This window comes from Nannobrachium achirus (genome assembly GCF_963921795.1).
Source record: "Nannobrachium achirus genome assembly, chromosome: 20".
Taxonomy (NCBI): domain Eukaryota; kingdom Metazoa; phylum Chordata; class Actinopteri; order Myctophiformes; family Myctophidae; genus Nannobrachium; species Nannobrachium achirus.
Window position 1 is genome coordinate 32646964 of NC_137827.1, and position 19867 is coordinate 32666830.

Sequence of the window (19867 nt, forward strand, 5' to 3'; positions counted from 1 at the left end):
AAAGATGGTATATCATCTCCACAATAGCTCATCTTTATATACGGCTCTCTAAGTACCCAACGTCGCTTTACAGTAAGGTCTACAGTAGCACAATATTGTCATGGGCTAAATAAACAAACGTGTTGTTCAAATTGGTGTTTAGCTGTACTATTTTTACGAGAAAAAGGCGAGACCAGGTTGGTTTAGCCTAAAAGACATTCATTCAAAGACGTTCATTCTCTCTGGGGCATCGTCGGGTAAGAATGGCGTTTCAGGTTTTATGTCAATCATATTTATAGGCTACAGCGCCTCGCACTTTAAACAGACAGCAAAAGACGGACAATATTAAATCCTGTTGGTTATTGATTAATCACCAGATTGGAGAGATGGGAGTCTCGAGGTGAGCGTGGTTGGTTCATTCAGTCAAAAAATCCGTCTCACTTGCGAACATTGTGTTTCAAATCGTATCCGTTAACTGGCTCGTTATATAACTTAACCGACACAAATTATTATAAACGGACTTGTGTGGATGACAGAGACATATAAGTTAAATCCTGATCAGCGACATGCGCTGAATTGTTTGTGCATCTTCTCTGCTGTGCTCACGTTGTGTCAAATGTTGGCAAAATGTGGTTCGCGGCCCACACAGGAGCGGAATTGGGACGGTCCTTGCACCGCTCCTCTCTGGCGCATTTTAAAACTCGCTCGCTCGTCGTGCTCGTATTCAAACGTAGTATTCTTATTCTAATAGGCCTACTCTTATTAAGAATAAAAGGCAAATAAGAACAGGTGATTATTCTTATTTATTTTTTGCACATGAGAGTGGTGATAACCCACCCGCCCGCCGCTGGAGTCTGAAAACCTTGACCCACCCACCCGCATGCGGGCGGGTTGGCGGGCGGGTGGGGGCACCGGGTCGATCCGCGCATCACTAGTACATAGTGTTCCCAGGGAAGTTTGCCCCAGACAGCCCAAATAGAGATACGGTGAGTGTTCTGCACTCTAGCTGTAATGTGATTGGTAGCAGACACTCAGAGCTTGTTAGCATGCAGACACACACATATAACATCACATCGTCGCTGTTGGGTGGAAACCTTGTATGTCCAAAACCGTTCGTTTTGTATTTATCATTTACAAACTGTTTTGTGTGACAGTCTTGAATGATGAAGCAGGGCTTTAATTTACGGGGGGGGGGGGGGGGGGGGGATACGAGGTTTCTGCCTGACAGATATAATCACACGTGATAAACATACACCATAGAACACACTTATAGGACACAGAAAAGACACTGGCACACTTAACTGGCGTAAGTGTGAGAGAGGACTTTTATTTTAAAATAAAGTATTCACATCTCACATCTGTATTACAACCTACATAATTCAGCATTCATTCAAACTACAAACTCTGATTAGGGAGGGAGTCTGGGAGATACTGAAGGTGGATGATTGCTATTATCATCATTATAATGTCCTGGTGTGAAAGAAAGTATTTCTAAAGAAGAAGGGGGAAGAAATAAGGTTGCTATGTATATGGGAAATCAAAATCTGTTTGAAATATAACATTTCGCTGTGGTGTCATTAATGTTGGTATGGCACAATGATTATCAAGACGATAAGAAAATGGCACTTAATGTCAAAAGGGTTGGTGAATCCAGCTGGAAACTAAAACTGTGTTAACTGTGTTAATTTAACTCAAATTACAAATGGATAAATGAACACTGAGGATTTGACTGTGTCCTCAAGTTTTACGGTATTTATTGCACCACATCCAGGCTCTTATGTAACAGTAGCACGTACACACAAACACAAACACATCCTCCAGACTAAAGAGTCAAACGGAGACACTTGATAGGAAAACAATTATCCCTGCCGTTGACATTTGGAGGTCTCTGATGCAATCACAACAAACACACACACCCCACGTCCTCTCCCAAATCATCTCCAAGGTCAATAATGCTGTGTCATTTTTCTTTTCTCTGAGTAGAAAGTAAACTTTATGTGAAGATAAGATGGCAGACATTCAGTGGAGTCATAATAATTCTAAACCAGCTCAATTACAATTTAGAATCGAGCAGACTTACTATTGTGAGATCTTAGTAAACGGTCTGCAAACAATAGGGCAAAAATCAGCCTCCTGGTGGCGCTATAATAGGTGCAATTTTCCTCAACATAATGTGAATGTGCGTGCAAAGTTTCATTGTAATCGGACGCTGCGTTCATGATTTGCGTCATAGGGTCGGCCTCCTGGTGATGCTATAAAAGACAGATGTGAAAAATACATGGCAAAGGTTCTTCCTTGGCCTCTAGGGAGTGTGCATACAAAGTTTTACACTGATTGGTGCGGTTATAGATAAAAACACGAATGGGCCGGTAAAGTATGACCATAATTTTGCAGCATGTATGTCTATAACTTCATGTCCTCCAAGCCTGCTCCAGTGCTAAGTGTGTACATGTGTGTTTTATCCTGTCCAGTTTGGAGTGTACTCAGAACCAACAGAGGTGACAACTGCAGCAGGTCCTCCTGGTCAGTGTGCGGCGCCACTCGTCACTCTCAACGGCAACACCTGCTTAACGCTCAGCTGGGAGGTGAGACAGACACACACACACACACACACACACACACACACACACACACACACACACACACACACACACACACACACAAAATCTTTCTTTGGCAGGAGCAGAACAATACTATCCACAAAATAAACTATAAATACAAATGTGCTGTTTCAACTCTTCAATATTTACTGCTCAGTGCCAAAATCCTGCAAATGCATGTTTTCCACAGGTTTCTTTCCCTGTTTTGTCTGTATGGAGAATGGAGTGTATTTTTGCAGAAACCTGCAAGTGTCAAGAAACCACTCCATTCCCATTGAAAAGCAGAATCCACCTACCATAGGTAGATTTAAACGTTGTAGTAAGAGAAGATCATAAAAATAGCACAAATAGCTGATCTACAAACTCAATGTTCAAACACAATGTTCTGGTCTTGCCAATGGCAGGACATGTGAAGTTTTGAATTGGCACATCTGTATGAGAGAGAAAGAGAGAGAGAGAGACATTCCATTTTTGTTATGACTAGATTAATTCCATCTTCAATTAAACTGAATTAACACGTTTTTCCTTTTTTGTTTTAATCAATACACAGCAAAAATCCTCAGTGTTTTTCCATTTATACACTCCCGGAGTAACACATGGAAAAACACTGAGGATTTTACTGTGTATCTATGAACCCTAACGGGTCTGACACAAGCCCCCAGAACCTTGGGGGAGCTCTGAAGCGCGTCCATTAACAAAATCGCGTCACATAGGCCCCACTACGTCACGTTTTACTACCCGGAAGAAGGGGTGAAAACTCTTCATGCACTGGGTGAGCAACTCAATGCAAGTGGACGGGCGGGGATGGTGCCCTCTCTATTCTTCTTATACAGAGGTGGGCAACTTTGATGATGGCGAGGGCCACTATATTTCCACCTTCACTCCAGAGGGCCACATTGCATATTGCTACGTCCTACTTTGTCATATCTCATACAAAAGAAGACAACAATAGCAGATCTACAAGCTCTCGGCAATTTTTGCTTCTTTTGAATTGGAATCCTGTTTTTTTTTCTTTCTTTTTTTTTTATTGGAATGCCTGAAATGTAACATTTTCATTTAATTTCAAACGCATTTAGTTATACACTCATATTACACTCATGAGTTTGAATACAAATACATTGTACAAAAAAAGACATTTGAATACTACTATACTAGTCATTAAGCTACTAATATAAACTGACAGAATTAAAGCAGGTCATGTTTGGAATTGTAACAGCTGAAATCAATAATATATCATTATTCCGTATTAACTTGAGGGCCGCATTAAGTGAAGGTGGGGGCCGCATGTGGCCCCCGGGCCGCCAGTTGCCCATGTATGTTCTTATAACTCTGTGGTCTGACACTCTTCGAGAGTGTACAAAGGGAACGTAAGGATCCATGTTGTTCCTTTTTATACCTAGTTAAATTATCACTCTTTTACTCTTTCTTTTGCGTTGCAGAGTCCAGAGGGTTCTGGTGCAGACATTTCAGAGTACCGCCTGGAGTGGGCCAGAGAGGAGGAACCCATGGAACTCATCTACTCTGGAACAGCCACGCAGTGTGAACTATCAGACCTGACGCCTGCCACCTTCTACTGCTGCAGGCTACAGGTAACACACACACACACACACACACACACACACACACACACACACACACACACACACACACACACACACACACACACACACACACACACACACACACACTGTCAGACCTGAAGACCTGACACACTGTACCACTGCGGGCTACAGATAACACAAATGCAGCTGAGAACATTAACACTCGGAGACACACACACATACACACAAACAAACACACTAGACCACTCACCTGCGCACACAGCCTTGTACGTACAAATGCGTACGGAACACCTTGGACAGAAGGAAAATGTACAGACGCAGAGTGAAAGGCCAAGGGTAATTGATTCTCTGAAAGCTTAGAATTAACAGGAACTGTTTTCTATCTTACAGGTCAATTTTTATGCTCGCAGAATTAAATGAACACTCAGGATTTTGTGAGCACTCAGAAACATGCAGACACACACACACACACACACACACACACACACACACACACACACACACACACACACACACACTTGCACTTGTGATGTCCCCTTTTCACTGGGTTATGAATTGTATGAAAGCATATTACACGGTTACTCTATGAGCACCTTTACGAGGTTTATACATGATGGCCCAGCAGGACCGCAGGAGGTCACATTAATTAGTGTGCGTGCGTACGTGCTTGCGTGTACCTCAGATATACCCATAGGTATAGTAGAATTTGAGAAGCAGACATCGTGAAAATCATTTTTCTGGTCTTCACAAGAGAAATCTTTGTTTTATGGTTAAAGATCTTTTTTTTTTTTGATCAAGGTCTTTTTTATTGATTTTGATTTTCCATTATTATACAAAGAACTTAAACATAGAATATACATACACCCCCCCCCCCACACACACACCCCACCCCACCCCACCCCACAGACCTGTAAAAAGACATTAACAGGACAAAAAACATAACATACATTGTATAAATATAATGTCAGATTTAAGAATAGATTGAAAAAACAAAAACACATACACACTTATACAAAATAAAATAAATTGCACTATAATGCAGTCAGTTTCTGCTTCCATGTTTTCAATAAATGCCAGATTAGCCTGCCAGGCTGTGTGAAATTTTCGAAATGGATCCCTAATGGAATAGAACTGGCCTATATGCATCTCCTTTAACATGATAATGTGACATACAATGATATAGTGAGATAGATAATGGAAAGAGCAGATAAAAGTTAGCATAACATTAATGAAACCTGCCATAGTGCAAATACACCCAAGAATGATTAAACATAGAAAAAAATACAGATATAGTGAAATAAGCGAATGTACAGGTCTGAGAAAAAGAAAGAGAAAGAAAAGAGAAAAGACCAGCTCTTGTCACCTAAAGGATGATGACAGCTATACTCCTTACTACAGAAAAGAAGAAAAGACGCCAACATACGGTGTGTTGGTAATGGGGAACGCTGGAGTGACCAGCAAGTATGTGTCCGCCAGACCCCTATACAAGTTAAGGACACATTATACATATTCATATAATAAGGAATAGGAAATAGAATGAAATGGCTGCTTCAAGTTTCAACCTCCTTGATCAATACTGCCGTGTAACAAATAAGAGCTGTCAAAAGTGCAATCTCAACCAGCATATGAATTTAGGCAAATGGTGCCTTGAGGGAATAAATGTCTCTAGAAAAACTTTTGCAAAATAACAAAAATAAGGCACATCAAGGTATTTCTGCAGTCAGTGGCAAATAAGGCAAACATTTATCAGTGTTATCTATCTTCCAGCCAGGGTAACAGTGAAACAATTTAGGAACTCACGTTCCATTTATAGAACTGCAAGATTGTAAGCTGAAACTAATTAAATACAACATTGTAGGAAGGATAACACAGATTCCAATGGAACCAAATATTAGGCACAACTAGGCCATATACCATTAATGAAAATAATAATAAAAGAAAAATACCACTGAGAGAAAAAAAGATGATTAGAGTCTATAGCCTACGTGGGGAGAAAGGATAGAATGAGTTGCATCATGGGGAGTCAGTCCTCAGTAGCCTCTGTCGTCACTATATTGTCTTTCACATGGGCCATCGCAGACTCTGGATACTCGAATTCTTTAGTGATCCCATTGAACGTGATGAGAAAACGGCTTGAGTGTGCAAAGCCATAGCGGACCTCGCTTCGGTTTTTGAGAAGAAGCCTTAAGTTGTTAAAGGAGGCTGCAATCTTGGCGTCCCTCGCTGTTCTGTCTGGATAGATGGCAATAGTCTTTCCCTTGTATTGGTACGGGCCATGCTGTCGCGCTTGACGTAGCACTTCAGCACAATCCCGGTCGTAGTGGAGCTTGGCAATAATCACCCGCGGCCGTCCGTTCTTGCTTGGAGCCGAGCTCCGGTGCGAGCGATCAACATGGAAATCTTTTTGGTCGTTTATAACTTGCTTCAGGAGCTCAGAAACTGCTGCAGGAGAGGATGAGCCAGGCGTCTCGCCGACGCCTGTTATCCGAATGCTGGAGCTCCGCATTTTCCGTTCCATAACATTGTATTTCGACCTTAATTCTTCCATCTCTGATCTGAGGTCGGTCACGTCAGATTGCAGTGTAGTTACCGTGTCTGACAATGTCGACAGGCCCTCTTCCACGTCTCCAATAGCTGTCTTCACAGTATCCAGCTCAGAGCGAATGGCTGCTGTGTTGTTTGCAATTACAGATTTAACCTCATGCAGCTCACTTTTGAGAGAATCGAATTCGATTGCAAACACACTCTGAATTTCTGATTTGAGAATAGAGTAAATGTCCGCTCTCAGCTCAGATAGAATGTCGGCTTTCAAGGCTGCGGCGTCCACTTTCAGTTCGTCCCCAGGTGCGGGTGAAGGTTCACGGCTCTCATTAGTACTCTGCATCGTGGAGGCCTCCGGCCCGTGCTTGGGACTCGTGGCCGTGTATCTATATTTGCGGAGATTAAACCTGTTGGTGGCCATGAATGCTGGTTAAAGATCTTTTTATTATTATAATTTTTTTTAGTTTTGCATTTTTGTTTTACATTTAAAGGTTAGATTTATGGGTTGGGAGTTAGAATTAAGTGTGATTAGAACCTGGGTTTATGTTTGCGCTGGTGTTGTTCACCGACAATGCACATTTATGGTTTTAGGTTTAGGTATAAAAATGTAAAAATCCTACAATCACCGTCATAAATTGTTGCTGTCCTCACAAGTACAGTAATACATTTGTGTGTGTGTGTGTGTGTGTGTGTGTGTGTGTGTGTGTGTGTGTGTGTGTGTGTGTGTGTGTGTGTGTGTGTGTGTGTGTGTGTGTGTGTGTGTGTGTGTGTGTGTGTTGTCCACATTCATTTTGCATGGCCACAGTAGCCAGAGCGCATGTTTGAGTAGAGTACACACATCTTGCATGTCAGGTAAACAGATGTGCAGAGAACATTTGTGAGTACGTTGATCTCTGTGTGACCTCTGTCTGCCGGGCTCTCAACCCGTTTTCTCCCCCCGCAAATCTGCACAAAATTGCATTTAAGCATAACTTGTTTGAAGTGCCCGAGGTGGACTTGATTTATCAGACACTCAAACAGAAGTGGATGTATTACCTTCTGGGAGACGAGTCAAAACCTAATCACAGAGTCAGTTCAAACCGTGTTTGAAAGAGGAAGATAAATCAAGAATATGAATAAATACTGTCTGCATGATTGTCCTCCTTACCGAGCACGAACCTCAGTTATAATATATATTAAGTTACGCACCATAACTATAGTTATGTTTCTTACTAGAGACACGTGTTCCGCTGTACAACTCGAGGTGTGCTTGATTTATCATGCCATAAACGTACAGCAGCAGATGATGTTGTACTTTCATGCTCTATATAAGATGAATCGTGTAGATGTCGCCCTGAATCTTGGCAAGGGGAGACACCTCCTGCGTGTGCTGTCTGAAATAAAATACTCCCAACAAGATAATATAAAATGAAAAGATAATATGAAATGAATCACTTCATTCAATCATTCATTCATTCAAATGATTTATTTTCCTTTTTTGTCATTCATTGAGCTATATTTTCATCCAAGCCTAAACTTCTTTGCCTTTTTTTTACTAGAAAAAAAGTAAAATAGCTGATCTACATCGACACGTTGTGAGCTGGTAGATCAGCTATTTAAAATATTTAAAAATGTTTATCAAAATAGTAAAAAAAATGCCAAAAGAGTTTAGGGATAAGGGGTAGGGCATGGACGAAAATAGGGCCCCATACTAGTTTGCCAATTCTCAATTTTCCCAACACATGTAGTCCCTGTCATTACTGCCCTCTACAGTTAGTCATGTGGGAGGGTGTAGTTGAGTACGTATCTCCTCCAATACACATGAGACTTCATGTGTATTTTCACCCCTTCCTGAAGCGTTTCACCTCTGGACATAACGCCTGCGGAGGAACATGCTTTCCGACCATAACAGGCACCCTGTCCAACCTGTAGGAGGTGCTAGTGCAGTGATGGAGATCGATCTGCCTTCCCAGCCTCCTGCCCTCCAACATGACTTCATCGCAATGTGTTGTGATCTTGTAGATCTGCTATTTTCAAAAACTACTTTTACTTTTGGTACTTTAAAGGCCCGCTGACACACCCCAAAATTATAATAGTATGATACAGTAGGTCACGTGGTCTCTCTGAAAACGGTCTGAAATAGTCTGAAACTCATGTCACAGTGTAATATGCCCCTCGCCCCCCAACAACAGCTGACCAGTAAAGTAAGTAGTCTAAGTACAGTCAATTAATTTGATTGGCTTATAATTGCGTATTCCCACAATGACATCATAAAAATATTAATATTTTAAGATGACTTTTTAAAGTGACAGTACCCCTTTAGGTGACAGTACCCCTTTATGTACATTTTGATACCAATAGTTTTTTACTTTTACTGCAGTAAATTCTGAATTCTGGACTTTTACTTGTAACAGAGTATTTCTACATTAGTACTTTTTCCACCACTGGATTTTACTGGGAAGGAACCTTGGCAGGATCTTTATAGAAGATAATTGTTTCCCCCTCAATGAGTTTGCATCATGGAAATGAGAAAGATTATTAGTGAGAATGGATTGAAGGGCATTTGATAAATAGGACACTTGATGTGAATACAAATGTGCTGTTAAGTGACACTGCAAATGGCCTAGTGTTCCCTATGGATTTGTTTCTTGGGTTGTTATTCTCTACCCCTTTTCCCCCATCAACACTACTTTCTCATCTCTCTCTATTTCTCTCATGCTCTTTTCATCTTGTCCAGAACCTTTTACATTTATCCTTCCCCCCTGTCTAGCTTGAGGATGTGCTCACCGCTCATTAATCCTTCTCCTATGTTATCTTCTCTTATGTCCCTTGTAGCCATCTGTTGATCAGTCTGTCTTTCTGTCCATTCATTAACCTTTCATCTTTCTCTCTTCTCTCCATCTCTATCTCTCTCTTCTTCTCCTCTCCAGTTCACCCTTTATGATTCCCTGTCCTTCATCTTTGTCCTCATCTCATTCTTATTCAAATGTATGGGCATAAGTGTATATAGGATGGAATACAAGTACCCCAAACAATGAATGGTTTCAAATTGGCAACCTGAAAATCCAATAAACAAGTCTATAAGAGGGTCTTATAATGCAGTGGTTCTCAACCTTTTCAGGCCGCGACCTCCAAAATAATCATATTTTAACTGGGGACCCCCCCCCACACCCTGACAAGCACTAAGAGTTGAGGCATTACATTTTCTATATCACGGTTCTATTGTGAAAATTGCAGATCTACATGCTCACAACGCCTCGCAACGTGAGGCGTTGTGAGCATGTAGATCTGCTATTTTCCCAATTTCTGCCTCTAATGTTTGACAATTTGGCCAATGTTTAATTTGTCATTTTAGAGGTAGGCTATTAACACGTTGCAGTCCGAAATAGAATGGTGGTTGGTAGATTAGCCGTGAAATTTCTATTATTGTATTGTGATCTGAGACATAATATTATGTTTATAAACATGACCCCGCAGCCCCTCCATCTTGAACAGCGCCGCTGTTTTTTCTTTTTTTTTTCCCCCCAGGCCAGTAACTCACCATGATTTTCTCGATCTCCGTTGGGATAGAATGGGGGTTTTGGCCGATCGTCGATGTCCCCGTGCGTTTCGCGTGCGCGATCCTTTCACGTAAATGTCCCCGCAAATAGTCCATGTGTGACTGAAGAACAGAACTGAAAAGTTTCGCTAGCATAGCCCCAAGCATGGCTGCAGGAGGAGCTCGAGTGTGTAGACAGTAAACGGATGGGTGGAAGGTGCCTTGGAGAAGGAGAGGCGCTGACGTCACCTCTGCTTCATGCACGGTCTGCATGAGCCATCAGTGCACGAGTGGTGACTAGGGAAGGTTAGACGATCGCCGATTTTCGGATCAAAAGCTTTTATTCCGGTTTTAAAGACAAAGTCCGGGAATGTACGACGTGGCTGAGAGTCCCTGGGGGGATGTGCGATATAGTACGGTTTTAACATTAAGGGGCTCCCCTTGGCTTAGAAGGTGTTAAAATACATTAAATTGTCACTTTAGAAATGTGCAGATACCCTCTATACACTTAAACGTTGTGTTGGTTTGTTTACTGTTGAGTGAGAAGACAATGTTGCACATTAAGTTAATCATCTGGGGACCCCCCAAAATAATTTGGGGACCCCCACAGTTTGAGGACCACTGTTATAATGGTGTGGGTTCCATGTGGACCTCAGACTTCACGTGGCCAGTCTAGGATTGCAGTTATATATGATGTTAGTTCTGTGAAGTTTCAGCCTGGTCCAAACTCCTTTTGACTTCCAGTATTTAAAAAGTGTTCAAAGAAGAAAGAAAGAAAAACTATTCGAAAAACAAACGGTCCAGTGCTTTGCTAGATTAGTAAAGCCAGACACGAACGAACAGAGTTCTCTGCCAGAAATAAATTACCGTTATCACTTATCACACACCATTGCAAATGAAGTGAAGTAATGAAGGACAGTCATCAACTAGTAAGTAGTAAGACACCTCAGGGCGACATGCGAGGTCGCGCCAATTCTTGGCCATCTGGCCAGTGATGTATATCGGACCAGTTACCCATATATGGAGACCCCTCCCTGCATGATAGTCAACAATGTGATGTCAGAACATGCCCATATATGGGCATTCCCAGATATGCGCTTAGTATTGATGACATCGGGAAAGGGATCTCCATATATGGGCATAAAACGGACAAGGACGTAATTCATTTGCAAGCGTGACTCGTGATTACATCAGCGATCTCCATATATGGGCATAAAGGGGACATCAAGCCAGAGCGAGATGTCAGAGCAGCAAACCCATTCTGTTAAGAGTTCCCCTGACATCACAGTGACATCAGAGCATGATGTCAGAGCGACAAACCCATAGAACCACAGTGTGATAGAGATATGTGGACAAGATGTGCCGGTTTTCTCTGATATTGTACAAATCAGTGTAAAGAACAGCCCATAAGGTATTGGATACCACAAACGTTCACATTGTCCTACTGTCCTGTTCCCCTTCCAGGCGGTCAACCAGGCGGGGGCGGGCCCTTACAGTGAGCAGGTCAGCTTCCAGACCCCGGCCACCTGTCCTGACCCGGTCTCCACCCTCTGCCTCCTGGACCACCCCCCCTCGGAGTCAGACCACTCCCCCTCCACCGCCCTCTTCCTCAAGTGGGAGGAGCCAATCAGCAACGGGGCGGAGATCTCCTCTTACGTCATCACCCTGGACGGCCAAACCATCGCAGAGGAGACGGGGTCCAGTCACCTCGTCACAGGCCTACAGCCTGACAGCGAGTACAGGTACACTACGTCTCACTGTACAGGCACGTGCACACATAGACATCAAAGGGGCCTTGAGCCCCTGCCCTTTTACCCGTCTGTAAAAAGTGCCCTCTCCAGACCATGAATGCCGTTTTCACTAAGGTGAAAGAAATGTAATGCTTAGTTTTGTGTGGTATCAAGTACTGAAAATAGCCGACCTCCAGGTCTGCTATTTTCAATATTTTGACCAAAAGGCCCTTTTAGAAATGTCAGCCCCTGCCTCTCTAATATTCTCTGCACGTCCCTGTCACTGTACATTTCACATTTTTATTTTGATATCACATCATTATTTCATCATTAATTCGTAATTATTTGTGGATTTCTGCATCAGGTAAATGCTGCTATTGTCTGGGAAAGTGTGCATTATGTTTGAAAACGTTATTCGTGTGAACAGGATTATTATGGACGCTGTATTTCTCTACACAAAAACTCTTGTGGGAATTTATCGATTCCTGACTAAAGGTCCCTTTAGCTACATTTATACACTTAAATTAGTTAAATGAACACTGAGGATTTTACAGTGTATGGTTATGGTACTTGCATCATAAATTATGCTGAAAGACCCTCTTTCACTCACAACACAACACAACACAACAACTGCAAGGCAATATACATTGGCAACCAGCTTGTTTAAACGTATACGTATGTGTGCGTGCGTGTGTGCATCCCTGTTTATTTCCAGGAAATAGGAAAAAAAGATAGTGCGTGCGTGTATGTGTGTGGGTGCGTGCGTGTGTGTCAGTGACAGCGCGGGAGGTGTGTGAAGTGGCTGCATATTGTGGCTTTCATTCTGGACTTGTTTTTGTTACAGCGTCGCTCTGGTCTCTTGCATAATAGCTTCCACTGAGACAGGAACACTGTGTGTGTGTGTGTGTGTGTGTGTGTGTGTGTGTGTGTGTGTGTGTGTGTGTGTGTGTGTGTGTGCGTGTGTGCGTGTGTGCGTGCGCGCTGATGACGGTAGTTCTGTTATTTACCAGAGAGGAAAACTTTGGATTGTCCTGTTCATAATTCATATGTGTGTGTGGGTGGTGTTTTGTTTCAGACTCCAGGTTTTGTCATCTTCGCTTGGAGGGTAGTTCAGAATAATGTAGCTGTGTTTGTGGGCATAATTTATGTTTTGAAAGTACTTAATGTATATTGTCTGTTTTATTACTTGATGCTATGAAATAACTAACCTTAAAAATCAATCGAAGAAGTTTGCCAGTCTTGATTTCTCCATCAGGCTTCAGTTAAAGTTAACTGAGGTTATGCAGCCATGTGTAGACAGATGTCTTTGCCAAGCACGTTCTTTTGCTCCATTAGATTTGCTTTAAGATTTTAAATGTCTCTGGAGCAGCTGTACGACAGGAGGGCTGTCAAGCACAGCTTCAGTGAAGGCATCAGTCCTAATGAATGTTCACCGTATGTACAGTACCCCAACTGAGGAGCAAACCATGACCTGTAATCTTCTTATCCTGAGTGATGAAAGGAAATGACGCGTGCAAATGTCAAGCGCATGCTCAGCACGTGTTGCTAATTCAATGCAAATTTGATTTTGACAGGATATATAGTTTAGTAAAGGCCTGTGAGTTTGATTGTGCAGAAAGATAAAATAGCACCTGCCCTCTTAGTGGCAGAGAAGAGCATGCTGTTTAATAACCTGTAGTATGTCACAGTTGGAAAGCTAGCCTATTTATGTAAATGTCCCCATTTTAAACACATGAATAGTTTAATGAGCTAATGAACTGCATTCTATCAAAACACTGAAAGTGATCTATGGTGAAGAGAGCATCCAGTACAATATATATATGTCATAGTATATTAGAGAAACAGCACATTCGAGACGCGGAGCACTCGTGGTGCGGCACGGGGCGGAGCAAGCGGTCGCCACAACAACGTACTCCAGGCGGTACGCCGCTCTATTGTCCACGACACTGCGAGCGGCTACCGAAGCCCCCCTGTATCCACGAAGCCCAAACGAGTTACGAGGCCCCCCTGGGTCCACGAAGCCCCAAGCGGCGCGAAGGCCAGCGGACCTTGGTCCTGCTCTTCGCCCCCGAGCGCCGCAGGCGCGAGTGGCCGCGAAGAGCGGGCCAGGGCCGCGCGGCCGGCGGAGCGCCGCGCGAGTTACGAAGCCGTGGTGAATGCAATCGTTATATTTATGCCCAGGCCGTAAGGCCTGGGCAAGCGCACGTTAAACGCCCTGTCCAAGTGACTACAATGGAGCTAATGGCTAGGCTAGGCTAGGCTAGGCTAGGCTAGGCTAGTAAATAAAGAGTAAACACTTCCGGTCTGCGGCGAGTTCAAAGCGTGACGTAACTCTCTTATATACACTCTGGTGAATGGCAGAGCAGTGGCTGACGTCGCCATCTGGTGGTGATTAGTGTGTGGTGAACGTCAAAACGAGTGCTCCTTGACAACTTTTACTGGTTTCTTGAACATACTGTAACATATATATATATATATATATATATATATATATATATATTGTAACTTAATTTTGATGGCCAGTATGCAAATTTAGAGGGACTGTTTTTTATGAATGAAATGGGTCAGCGTATTCTTTTTGAGAATGGATAAAATTTACTCTCTCGGGTGACTACTACTGACTCTGCAACTCATTTAAAGAAGATTAAGCACGATTTAGATGAGGGTGATGTTTTGTGGTAGCCTGGTATGATTTCTACTGTAAGTACTTTGGTAAAAATATGGCTCTTGTTAGCTCTTGTAAAGAATGGGACTTTGTTTTTGGTGTTTTGTGGTTTCAAGCGTTTACTCAGGGGAACAACTCAGAGAATACTGTGTTGTTTTCCCCCTGTGTTTTTGTTCCCCCTTTGCTTTAAAGTTTAAATCTTCTCATGGTTCTTGTTAAAACAAAGGTGGATGAAACAACAGTGAACTTCCAAGAGCTTATACAGTATTACACATCATTCTTTATCCTCATCTCATCTCATTCATATATACGTACTGTAGTTGATGATCACCCATTGGATGGATATATCTTGCCCTTTGTTTTGATTGATTGAAGAATTTATTAGAAGTTTGCATTAGAAAAAAGTACAGTTTCATGACAGTACAAATCACTGGTACAAGGTCAACTAAAAGGAGATCCTAGAAAGCCAAGGCTTATTTCCACAGGAACCACACTTTAAGTATCTCATATAACATTGAAAGACAGACGGATAGAACATTGTACTTTATCTAGGATAATATCAGTTTCAAAAGCAGAAAAAGCATAACCTCAAATACAAAGGCAGAAACAAAGGGTGGGGGGAGCATGGGAGTCTATTTACACGGGTAGCAGCTGCCTGAAGGTGACTTTTCATACCAATTTTGAAGGAGGCTAGGGATTTGCTCTCCTTTAAGGCTTGTGGAAGGGCGTTCCACATGTTGGTGGTATAGCAGGAGAACGAGTTAGAGCCTTGTTTAGTGTTAAATCTACGTTGATGATGATTAGTGGAGCTGCCTCTGGTGTTGTGATCGTGAACACCCTTGACCTTTAGGAAGTAGTTTGTCAGGTACATGGGTATCTTGGAGGTGTAGTGAATCTTGTACACCAGGCCCATTGCGAGCTCACCGTGCGTGCGTGGGTGTGTGTGATTCCAGGGATTCTACCTAATGAATCATCCAGCTGCAGGACTTCTGAAAGGTTACTGGCTGTTTTCTGTGTGTGTGTGTGTGTGTGTGTGTGTGTGTGTGTGTGTGTGTGTGTGTGTGTGTGTGTGTGTGTGTGTGTGTGTGTGTGTGTGTGTGTGTGTGTGTGTGTGTGTGTGTGTGTGTGTGTGTGTGTGTGTGTGTGTGTGTGTGGTGCGTGCGTGCGTGCGTGCGTAAAACCAACTAGTGTGTGTGTATGTGTGCGTACAGCCCTAGGGCGTGTGGGCATATTCACTTTGCTGCTGCATGAATTCCAATAAAAGATTAAAGGCGGAGTATCAGGCTGTAAATGTCAGACACTCTGCAACATGACCTCTCATAGGGATGTTAAGCAGCTAATCAACCTGCAGCCATAAGCCATAAGTTATTCCTCCCACTGTTCTGTAAAGAAGGTACAGACATGGAATAGGGATAGGCATTATTGTTCCACTGTTAAGCTAGTGTTGATTTCGCCGACTAAAACTATGATGAAAAATGTTCGTCGACTACCTTTTTTCACTGACGAAAACTAAATAAAAACTAAACAAAAACTAAGCTATGATGACTAAAACTAAGGCTTCTTCTTTCGTGTATCATCGTCCTTGATGATTGGTTGGCGACATTTTATTTCACAATATTTTTTGTTACTTAGGGGAGGCCATGGGGCTGGCTGTCTTCTCCCCCTTGCTAAGGCTAAATATATTGACAATTTCTTCAACAAATAAAAACTGGACTAAAATGTTAGGGAGATCCAAGATATACAGTAGAACTAAAAGACAAGTAATTTTATGTTTGGTTGCGCTCGGGTGTTGCGCTCTGCCTCTGAAAATAGCTAGATTGTCTATTTTCAGCATGCAACCAAGTGTAAAATCAGGCGTTATGACGCTGTCAAGGCCTGCCAAAATACATTTTAGTCGACTAAATTAACTAGATTTGGTCGACTAAAATGGTTTGATATTTAGTCAACTAAAACTAAACAAACACTAAAACATTTCAGTTGACTCAAATATGACTAAAATGAAATCTAAATTTGCTGACAAAATCAACAGCAGCAGTGTGACCTCTTAGTGTCCGTGCACCTTTCTGCCTCTAACCGCTCAAATGTATTTCTGATCCCCAAAAAAACCTGTTGCTGGCATAAATCCACCATCGCAACGTTACACAACAGCAGGTCGTCCCCCTCTCTGCGGCACACGCACAGTAGTGATTCACCAGTTCATCCTGACCTTACAGTGGCAACAACAACACATTTAAATCAATCACCCTGAAATGGATAGGCCTGGTCGAAATAAACAATACAACATAATTGCCATTTTTTGGCTTTTGTTGTTGGTGTGTGTGTGCGTGCGTGCGTGCGTGCGTGTGTGCGTGCGTGCGTGCGTGCGTGGGTGCGTGTGTGCGCGCGCGTACGTGCGTGCGTGCATTACACACACCAGGTCGACAACAACCAGCTTCACTACGGTACACCCTGGAATCTCATCAACACATCAATAGCTTGAGACAGTATTTTGTAACACATAAATAAATGCATAGGATGTTGCTGTAAATGTATAATGTCAAACGACTAATAGTCAGTTGTCCTCTCAAGTTGTTTGTGCATGTGTGAGAGAAAATGAGAGTGCAAGAAAACATAATGAAGTCAAATGTTAAACTGTAGAATGATCCTATTGACTACTGGCAGGCTTACATGCTCTTTCTATTTGAACAGCCTTTATGTCGTTCAGTAAAGGAAAATGCTTCAGTGTGACTGCGGTGAGAGCTGCTCAGTCCATTAAATGTCTGTATTTTGGGCTATTGATGTAAATGTATTAACATCTATCTACAGCAGCACAGTGTAACACTAGACACTGATGTTGTGCTACATGTCATTCCTGTGATTCTGGAACAACGGAATGCAATTTAAAATCACATTACACCTGCTTTGTTTGGTTCTGTGACAAAAAAACTAATCCTGGGTTAACTGGGTTATACAGTATAAGCAAGAGAGAGAGGGGTGCATGCTTACACTTATACTTTACTTATAATATTCTACACACTGTATTCTTTGTTGTATTGTCCCAGTTGGGCAGAAAGCTTGTATTTCTTTTCATAATTTTATGTTTTTTTCATAAAATAAAATAAAAACATGTGACACATTGTGGACTAGTACGTCCATAGTCCACCATTGAACATCCAGACACCAGAATCAACATGATACATTGTACGTTCTTTTGATCCTTTATTGTGTCCTCTATACCTCCTCTCCATTATTCTGCTTGTTTGAAGTCGGGCCAAATAAGCGTGTTGTAAAAAAAATAAAAAGATTTTGACATAACAGAAATAAAGCTGAACAACATGCAGCTGTTCTTCAATTTTATGTACTTCTGCTAGAGTAATTTTTGGTACATATAGCTTCTGCTGGAGTAATTTTTGGTACATATGGCTCTGACATAATCCTGTACAAACAATATTTCCTGCACATAGGTCTAAGTAGACCACTGCACAGTAAAATCCTCAGTCTTAATTTACCCATACGTTACTCAGTAAGTGTAACCCAATGCAGGTCTATTTGATTCCGTCGCACGCTCTCAGAGTTCAATTGACACCCGGGATTCTGGCAGCGTAGACTACCAGGAAAAAGCACCTGGGTTACTGGTAATATAAAGCAGGGATCAGGGATTCATCCCAGGCCACGGCTAAAACACCAGAGCAGGCTCTTCACCCAAATTACCCAGCAGCCATTAGGACACTACTTACACAAGCAGCACATACATTTCCCATTATGATCACAAACACCTAGTTTCTCCTCCTAACTAAACTAGTGTATGTGTGCAGGCATGTGCACACATAGACATCAAAGAGGGCTTGAGCCCCTGCCCTTTTATCCGTCTGTAAAAGTGAAAGTAAAAGTGCCCTCTCCAGACCATGAATGTAGGTTTTACTATGGTGAAAGAAATGCAGATGCCCTCTTTCCATGCCATTCCTGAAGGCAGCATTCAAGAGAATTGCCTTTACTTTTCCAAACTCTCCCTATCTCGCCCTCTCTATGTAGAAGTCCATACCATACACCACATCTCCAGTATTCCCTTGATAATGTTCTTGACTTGTTTAGTTCAGTGTGGTATCAAGCACCTGCGACGGGTTGTGAGCTTGGAGGTCGGCTAGTTTCGACATTTTCACCAAAAGGCCCTTTTAGAAATGTCAGCCCCTGCCTCTCTAACATTCTCTGCACGTGTGTTTGTGTGTGTGTGTGTGTGTGTGTGTGTGTGTGTGTGTGTGTGCGTGTGCGTGTGCGTGTGCTCGTGCGTGCCTGATGCAGTGTGCAGATCCAGGCGGTCAACGCCATTGGTTCCAGCCCCCTGAGCCCGTCGCTACTGGCGAGGACACGCCCCCTCCCTCCAGCCCCGCCTCCTCTAGAGTGCTCGGCGGCTGGACCCCAGAGCCTGAAGCTGAAGTGGGGCGAGAACGTGAGCAGCACGCACGCACGCGCCCTGCTCTCCGACGACATGGTCTACATGCTGCAGATGGAGGACAAGAACCACAGGTACGCTTCACAACAGTGCATTACTCCAGGGTTCTTCAACGTTTTCAGGCCAAGGACCCTTTAGTTGAGAGAGACGAAGCAGAGACCCCCACAACCTTTTCATAGATTCCATATTGTTTGTCAGCACAATCAATCATCAGTGTATTTTGGATTCATGTCAATTTGTGTTTTCTGATATTTAACCACTTGAACCGTCAATACTTGACCTTTCAATCTGTACTTACTTAGTCTGCTCTTTTTCCCCTCTACACCAAACCTCTTTGCCGAAAATAGACGTTGTGAGCTTGTAGATCTGCTATTTTCGACTAAAGTCCTCACAATATGGACGCTAGGGTTCAAGTGGTTAATATAAAAAAGGAGAAAAAAGTCACACAAAGATTTGGAGGACCCCCTGCAGTAACTCTGAGGACCCCCTGTTGAAGACCCCTGCTTTACTCAGTGGGTCCGCCAGGGGGCGCCTTTTTACTGATGGGGAAAGGAGAGGAGACAGGAGAAAAATATGATACTCTTTTAATGCCGTCGAATGAGTTTCCAGAGTTATTCCCAATGGTTCACGCTGCCACAGATTTGTACGAGTTGCTTATTATCTACTCTAGATGGCGCTGTTTGCTAGCTATTTCCGGGGTAATAGGAAGGTCACCTGACACGTTGATGACGTCACCGGAACAAAAACAGCGTTTGCGTTTTTTTGGGAGGACAAAAAGGAAAAAGCCACATAGTGTGAAAAGTGATCTTGGATGGTGCTGTTCGCTAGCTTATAGATCACCTAT

At 42.7% G+C, this 19867-nt stretch overlaps 1 protein-coding gene across 2 annotated transcripts in view; it reads left to right on the forward strand.

Moving 5' to 3' along the window:
• The window catches only part of fndc3ba (fibronectin type III domain containing 3Ba), a 165913-nt gene that overhangs the window by 131997 nt on the left and 14049 nt on the right, over window positions 1-19867 (forward strand). For both annotated transcript variants that reach the window (XM_080751206.1, XM_080751207.1), the window contains exons 21-24: window positions 2451-2564; window positions 4019-4168; window positions 11664-11941; window positions 18873-19097. In XM_080751206.1, the coding sequence (XP_080607332.1) occupies window positions 2451-2564; window positions 4019-4168; window positions 11664-11941; window positions 18873-19097 (767 nt within the window). The remainder of the gene's footprint in view (window positions 1-2450; window positions 2565-4018; window positions 4169-11663; window positions 11942-18872; window positions 19098-19867) is intronic.